Here is an 8,060-nt window from a genome sequence, read left to right as displayed (position 1 = left end):
AAAAAAAAAAAAAAAAAAAAAAAAGAATGATTGTTAAAGCAAGTTATATCATGTACACATACAAATTCTCTATGATGAATGTGGTTATTACATAAACCTAAAATGTACCAGTAAAATCTGACTGGAGGGAAAAAAAAGAATGATTGCTAGAATTTGTATTAGATATTTTATGTTACCGTCTTTTATTCTCACAGTTCTATGATGCTGAGTATCCTGTCTTCTCATTTTCTAGGTGAGGAAATAGTCACAGAGAAATGAACAATTTTCTCCAGCTGCATGGTCAAAATGAAAAATATTATGAGGATATTTTTGGAAATATCTTCAGATGTTTTTAATATTCTGCATGTCTTATTACCCTCAGATACCCTAGCCATTTAAAATAATGGTTTCTGCGTTTCAGAGGAAAGGGCAGATCTGAGTCAGAACAAAGAAGTGACTGTCATGTGGGATTTTCATGTCTCTAGTAGAGGATTAATCCTGAAAGCCACACTTTGTCGAATAAGAGAGGCCTCACAAATTCAGCATGTATCAAGAAGCAGGACGGGTGGATGTGGCATTTTCCCTGACTGAAAAAGACACAGAGGATATGAAGAAAATCTCTGCCTCAGGGAAGGAGTAGGGATGAAGGTACTTCTGATCTTGAGGATAATGGGAAGAAGGAAGAGATGTTCAATGGAAGGAAGTATTGAGAATCCAACCGCCTACTCTCCCACCCTGGTCCAGTCAGGATCTGGAGCGGCCCCCAAAGGCACATGTGTTGAAGGTCTGTCCCGAGCATAGGCACTGCTGGGAGGTAATAGGGCCCAGGGAAAGGAAGTGAGGATGCTGAGGGTGCTGATAAGAATGAACCCCAGTCCTGCCTCCATTTTATATCCTTTTACATCCTTGCCATAAGCTGAACAACTTTGCTCCACCCCCTGCTTTCCCTGACATCATGTTCTGCCCAGCCACAGGCTCAGAGTGATGGGGCTGCATACCATGGACTGAGACCTCTGAACTCATGAGCCCTAACAAAATTTTCCTCCTGATCAGCTGATTTTTCTCAGGTATCTGACTAAAATAGTAGAAAGTTAACACATGTTCCAACCTCCAGTTACTGCTGTTGTGCTGCAGTTTGTGCAGTTTCAACTTTTACAACACACACTGTGCTGTGTTTTGAAGGATAAAGTTTGGTGGGGTTCCAAGGACTTCTCACTGCACTGGGGACAATTCTGCACTATGGCCTGTAAGGCCTTGTATGTCTGGCTCTTGTGTTAGGGTTTTTATTTAAAATAAACTCAGCCATAGTGGCTTAGGCAAATAAGAGTTTATTTGCTCATCTAGGGCTGGTGCAAGGACAAGGAAAGGCTCAGGTTCCTGCTATATCCTGCTCGGCCACTGACACCGAGTGGCTTTTGTTATTATAGCATCAATGCAGCGCCGCTGCCTCTTCTCCATGAAGCTTTCCAAGTGGTAATAGAGGAAGGCAAAGAGGCAAAGGGTCAGTGGTGTTTGTGAAATGAACGAGTCCCCTTCTCCAGGAAAACAGCCCTCTTCCCAGAAGACCTGTGCAGTAGATCTGCTTTCACCTCCACAGGGGCCATGTTGCCCTTTAGCTTCAGGAACATAGTGCAGTTACATTTTAAATGAAACATTGGTTTGAAGGGTAAAATTTGGTGGGGCTCCAAACTTTTTACCCTTCAAAGGTTCCTACACGTAACACTGAAAAAAGAGGTGTGGGAAGCAGCCAGCAGTGTCTACCACATCGGCCCATCTGACCAGGGCCCTCCCACTAGCTACATCCCCAACTGTTTCATTTTTTGAGACAGGGTCTTCCTAAATTGCCCAGGCTGGGCTTGAACCTGTGATCCTCCTGTTTCAGCCTGCCAGAGTTCTGGGATTCCAGGTGTCTGCCACCACACCCAGTTTATTATTTGCTATGTTGCCCAGGCAGCCCTCAAACTTGTGATCCTCCTGTCTCAGCCTCCCGCACACAGCTAGAATGACAGGCATGAGCCACTGTGCCTCGCATAATTGGAGATGATTATTCCTTTGGTTTAGTTTTTTTTTTTTTTGATACCGGGAATCGAACTCAGGATCTTGTGCTTGCCAGGCAGGCGCTTATGCCACTGAGCTATATCCCTGGCCCTCCTCCGGTTTACTATTATTCCTTACTGGCTTTAGTATGATGGCCTGTTTTTGAACATGGTCAAGCTCTTCATACCTCAGGAATGTACTCAGCTTATAGTATTCTAGCCCAGAATGGCCTTTTCCACCTTTTTCCAGTGGCTGGCAGCATCTTGTCGTTAGGTCTCCACTCACCTGTGACCTCCTCAGAAGAGCTTCTGACATCTCTCCCCTGCAATCCACAGTGGTGACTTTTGCCTCAGTAATTCTCTTCCACAGTAAGTTGTCTGTTTCCCACGGTGCTTTTGTTACTTCTTATTTATCAATTTTCCTCTCTTACATAGCAAATGTCTGGGAGCAGGACCTACTCCATCTTGTCCATGGCCGTATTCCTGGCAGCCAGGCCAGTGCTTGGTAAATATAGTGAGTACAGTACTCTGTAAATACCTTATTTGTGGCATAAATATGTGAATGGAAAAATGGGAAAACAGGTGGGACTCTTAACACTCATATTTCTGGCATCCCTATTAATTCCAATCGCCATGTACATGGCTCTCCTGCTTAAAATCCATTTCTCAGTATCTTTTGCCTGTCTCATCATTTTAGTAAGAGGCCCTTAAAGTTGGTATGCTTTTTCTGCATTAAAAGGGCAAGCTCTCACTTCTCCAAAGTTTTAATGACACCGGAGTAAGCAAACGGGAGATGGATGAGTGGAGGCGGTGTTTTGGTTGTGCCCAAGAGCTGGAGCACAGGTTCTCATCATACTCTAGCAGCCATGGAGGGAAGGACCATTTCTGCAGGGGGGGCTCCGGGGACCTGCTGCCTGAGCAGATGTGGGTTCAGTTCTGGCGCTGCAGTTGGTTTTCTTCGCACAATCATGCAGTGCTTTAAGTCTGCTCCAGCCTCTCTGTGAGGATGTGGACAGGCTGAGGCGCCTCCCTTTCCTTGCTGAGAGGTGTTGTGCCTCAGTCCTTCGCTCCTTTTCTCCTGAGTCATTAATCTGTCAGCAGACTTTGGATGAGCTCAACTTCACAGAGCCTGGCTCCCACATTTCTGGCAGAAGCAGTGACTAATGGCTGCCAAGAATACTGGCAGCACACTTTGTGCAGAAAATACCAAGTACTGATATTTTATTTACTTATTATTTATTTCAATCAGTCTTCCTATATTGACCAGGCTGGCCTTGAACTTCTAGACTAAAGAGACCCTCCTGTCTCTGCCTCCTGAGCACCTGGGACCATAGGTGCCTGCCACCATAACCAGCTTGGTATTTATGTTTAAAATGAATATTTTAATAAAAGCACTCTGCTATCTGAAAAAGCTGTCACAGATAAAGCTGGTCCTAATTAAATTAGTAAAGAAAGATTTTATTGAATACTACTACAGCCATAAAGAAGAGAGAGTACATCATGAACCAAACACTTCCCTGAAACAAAAGGCTAGAGACTTTTTAAAGGCTGGGGGTACTTAGGGAAGGCACGAAGGGCTTCAAAGCATGTGTGTTGATTTATGTGATCAGGCTATCTGGATTTCCTAAATGGCACTTATATGGAAGAAACAAACTTTTGTCTTCATGCCAGGAGGCGGTGGTGCAGGTAAAGCAGGACATTTACCTCTCACAAGGGCTGGGAGCTAGACTGCATTATCTCTCTGAATGTTCTTCTCTCAAAAAGAAAGTGTTCAGTGGTAGACCTACATTTCAACCGTGGGAGAAAGTTCATCATTGCAAGCTTTCTAAACTGCCTATGAGCAGATACTGGCTAGAACATACAGTAAGTTCTCATTCAGCTTTTCCAGGTAGGCATTAAACAATGTCTTACACTGCTAGAAGCCACGCTAGAATATGATCAGATCTTAGTGCAGAGACGTGGACAGTCACTATGTGCCAAGAGTTCTGCATGGTGGTGTACGCCTGTAATCCCTGCAGTTGAGAGGCTGAGGCAGGAGGATTCCGAATTCAAGGCCAGTCACGGCCTTGAAACACAGTAAGGCCCTGTTTCAAAAACACCTTTGAAGTTTTCCGAATGTATGTTCGATTCACTTTTCCTTTAACACGGCCAAAGTTTTACGTGTCTCTATTTGAGCCGCAGACCCCAAACAACAAAGTTTACAATTTGCCACATTAATAATTAATGAGTATTTTTTAAACGCCAGATTACAAAGTGCTTTGGATAACTCGGAATTCCAACTTCCAGGTCGGCTTCTTCTGGACGTCTGAGTTTCTGGTCCAGGCCGTGTGCCCATCCCACAGTCTATTTGTTCCGCCTGGGTTCCAGCGTCACCGTCGGCCGGGCCTTGTGAAACCCGCAGCGACTGCGAGCTGGGTTTTTTTTTTTTTTTTTTAAAAAAGGAAGAGAAACGCCTCAAGATGCGGGGGTTGCAAGTCTCGACTGCTTCTTCCCTTAACGACCGCCTCTTCCTTTATCGACAGCTTCTTTCCTTAACGTCCGAGTGCTCCACTAACACTAGGCCGTGCGAGGTTCTGTAACCCTTTTCTGGCCTCAGCCAGCGCAGCCAGCTTCTCGCAGAGCGCTCTCCTTCTCCTAACAGCTGCTTCCAGCTGCGGCTTCTTCCGCCACCTCCGACCCCGGTACTCCGGTACCGCTCCGTCCTCCCCAGTACTCCCCGGCACTCCCCTCAGCCCCAGCCCGAGCGCATGCGCACACTGAGAGCGCGGCCGGACGAGGGCCCCACCACATCTGCACGGCATTTGCTTTGTGGCGTGCCGTAAAGCGCCGCCACGCACGCGGTACGTCTTGGGGTCCCGGATGCGGCTCCCAGCGGCGGCCCTGCGGCCTGGGCGTCACGTGTGGCTGTGCGCTGGGTGCCGCCGGGAAAGCCGCGAGGTGTCGTTGGGAGGGCGCCGGTCTGTGTGCTTCCGGGTAGATGTAGCGACTGTGTCCGGGAGTCGGGGCTCCCCGGAACCGGTGCCCGGCGGACCCGCGCGGGCTCGGGCGGAGGCCGAGGGCCGAGCCGAGAGCAGCCCGGCTCCGCGGGGCGCCGATGGCCGCGCGCTTCCCGGGCAGGGCTCTCGCCGCCGTGTCTCTCTCAGTGGCCCTGGCCTCGGTGACTGTCGGGTCCTCCGGCTGCCGCGGCGTCCCGGCGCACAGGTATCCCCCGCCTAGAGCCGGCTGCCGTCCCGAGACCCGGGGCTGGGTGGGAACGAGGCTTCCCGTCCGGCGGACGCTGCAGGCTTTGCTTGCGCCCCGCTTTTTGTAGCTCGGTACAGTGCAGGTTTCTAAAAAGGCTCCCCAATCTCACCTGCCATTTGAGGTAGAGTCGTGTCAGGGACTTACCTCGGGGTGCGGGCGGTACTGGGGTTTGAACCCAGGGCCTTTGGCGCTGAGCTACATCACCAACCTGTTTGTTTAGCGAGAGGGTCTGGCTCAGTTGCGTTTTCTCCGGCTAGGCTCGAACTTTGGCTCTTCCTGCCTCAGCTTCCCAGGGTGCTGGGGTTACAGACGTGCACCACCACAGCCCAGCTCAGGGATCTGTCCTGACCCCTGATTTTGAAATTTGCCATCCTCTATAAGTCACCAACATTATGATCACCGACCGGTTTAAATAGCACTTGTGTGGGGTGGTCTTTCCCGTGTTCTTTTCTGGTTAATATTACATGTAATGGATGCTGGGTGTATTTTTTTGTTTGTTTTGTTTTGGCTTTGTTCTGTACTTTTTCTTTTTCTTTTCTTTTTTTTTTTTTTTTGGTACCGGGAATCGAACTCAGGACCTTGCGCTTGCCAGGCAGGCGCTTGTGCTGCTGAGGTATATTCCCGGCCTGGCTTTATTTTTATTAATGTGAATAATAAGCATTGTTTTCTCCACATAGGAGGGCTGATGGATTATTCTTTTTTTGTGTTAGTAGGTCGTCTAGACTGGGAAGTCTTAATTAAATTGAACATGCTCGGAACCCTTATTTTGGGTCCGACTTTATAGGCGTGGTGGAGTAGCAACTTTCTTTCTTACCTGACTGAGGTTACTAAGCCTAACTTTCGCTAGTTCTGTAACACTACCCTTTACAGTGGGAACTCTAGGCTCCCCCTCCCTTTTACATTTTGGATTTTATTCTGAGGGCAAAAAGTTTCTGGGGGGTACTGAATAATCTCCCAGGTTATTGCCTCACCGCCCACTTCTGGATTTTGGGCCCACCGACCTCAGGCAGGAAACTTATCCCTCACCCTTTTGGATTCTTAATGCATCGCTTGTTTACTGTAGGCCAATGTGATTTCATTCACTTAGTCTTCCTGAAATTGTTTAAAGTCTTTCATTCACTAGTGGTGTCCTTCCTCTGCTGCCGTGGATTTTATTTCCTTGAATACATTTTTTAAAAGTCTTTTGTGTGGGATTCGGGGAAGGAACAATGTAGTGTACTGCTTCCTGGACATCACTAAGGCTGTTTTTGTTGTCACCAGAATAATATGAGGTTGCAACTGACAGTTCTTCATACCTCCTGCCCCCTTTTTTAATTAGTGAAGTTTGCAATACATAATACATTAATTGTGGGATATTGGTATGTATACATATGGAATCTTGGCCCATGAAACAGTCTGCATACTGGCTCAGAACAAGCTAGAGAGCGTGGTAGTACCCGCCTTTAATCCCAGCACTCCAGAGGCTGAGGTAGGAGGACCCTGCAAGTTCAAGACCCGCTAGGGTATATACATAGTTCAAGGCCAGCTTGGATTGTAAGGTGAGACCCAATCTCAAAGCAACAAAAAAAGCCAAAAACAACAAGCCAAAAGTATGTGTTGAGTACTAGGTATCTAATATTGCCAAGCATCCTGGCAGAGAGATGCAGGTCCTCAAGAATTTTCCCACTTTTTAATCACTCGGGTCGGGGATATAGCTCAGCGGCACAGCGCCTGCCTAGCAAGGGAAAAGTCCTGCATTCAATTCCCGGTACAAAAAGAAAAAACAATTGGGGAAAATCCTGAAAGTGACAATTTTGTAGTTAACTCCTGTGATTTTTCTGCAAGTTTCATGGTCTGTTTTCTAGAAAAAAAAAAGTATAAATAGTGACATTTGAAATTTCCCACCAGGATCTATCAGTGACATAAATTAGTGGAGAATGTTTGTACTTTGTTCCTGTGAATGCATGCATACGTTTCTGAACTGAAAATGAAGTAGACATAGTATAGCCTACTGTTTAGGGTCTGGAATTCTGAGCCAGTTTGCCAGGTTTGCATTCTGATTCTGCTATTGCTTGTATGACTTTGGTAAATGTATTTAACCTCTGTGGGTCTTGTTTTTGTTTTTTTTTTTTTCTCTTCCGGTACTAGGAATCAAACTCATGAGGTTGAGCTTGCCAGGCAGGAGCTTTTGCCACTGAGCTAAATCTTCAGCCCCACCTCTCTGGGTCTTAATGTTGTTATTTCTTAAAAAAAGATGACTTTAAACCCAAGGATTTTGAAAATCAAAAGGGTTAATAGTATTACAGTGCTTAGAACAGTGTCTTACACATACATAGTAAGATGTTTTAAACACTTATTACATACATTCAGCTACTGTTACAACTATTGTGATTATTGCAAACTTTCTTTGGTTCAAAGAACCATGTCTAATATTTCTTTAAGTTTGCCATTTTTAGGGACTGATTTTTGCTTCATAAGGTGAACTTGACCAGCTTATTAATTTCTGTTTATTAGGCCAAGTACATTTCTTGTACAGTCAGTGCAGTAATACAGTGAAAAATGGTCTAGGCTATATATGTGTTTATAAGTATTCTCGATCTGGTGCTTTTCAGTGTATCACTTTAATAGATATAAATAGTATTAGCACTTCTGTATGTAGTATGTGAATTTTTGCCATTTTTCTTGCAAAATTAAATTTGTTTTGAAAAGTAGACAGGCATGTAAGTTTTTTCCTGTCAGAGTGGTAGATTTGTAGAATTCCTTGTGCATGTTGCAAAATCAAGGCACAAAGAACCTAAGTTACCTAAAAAACATTTTTGGTAG

At 45.8% G+C, this 8,060-nt stretch overlaps 1 protein-coding gene across 3 annotated transcripts in view; it reads left to right on the top strand.

Moving 5' to 3' along the window:
- The first annotated feature begins 4,765 nt into the window (after positions 1–4,765).
- The window catches only part of Nudt9 (nudix (nucleoside diphosphate linked moiety X)-type motif 9), a 35,746-nt gene continuing 32,451 nt past the window's right edge, over positions 4,766–8,060 (top strand). For 2 of the 3 annotated variants that reach the window (XM_005401336.2, XM_013502719.1), the window contains exon 1: positions 4,863–5,216. In XM_005401336.2, the coding sequence (XP_005401393.1) occupies positions 5,110–5,216 (107 nt within the window). In that variant the 5' untranslated portion in view covers positions 4,863–5,109. The other variant, XM_013502718.1, reaches the window with a different exon arrangement.

Source organism: Chinchilla lanigera, unplaced genomic scaffold (genome assembly GCF_000276665.1).
Source record: "Chinchilla lanigera isolate Chin_1 unplaced genomic scaffold, ChiLan1.0 scaffold00073, whole genome shotgun sequence".
NCBI classification, from domain to species: domain Eukaryota; kingdom Metazoa; phylum Chordata; class Mammalia; order Rodentia; family Chinchillidae; genus Chinchilla; species Chinchilla lanigera.
The sequence above is the reverse complement of the archived record's forward strand: the minus strand, read 5'-3'. Positions and strand labels throughout refer to the sequence as shown.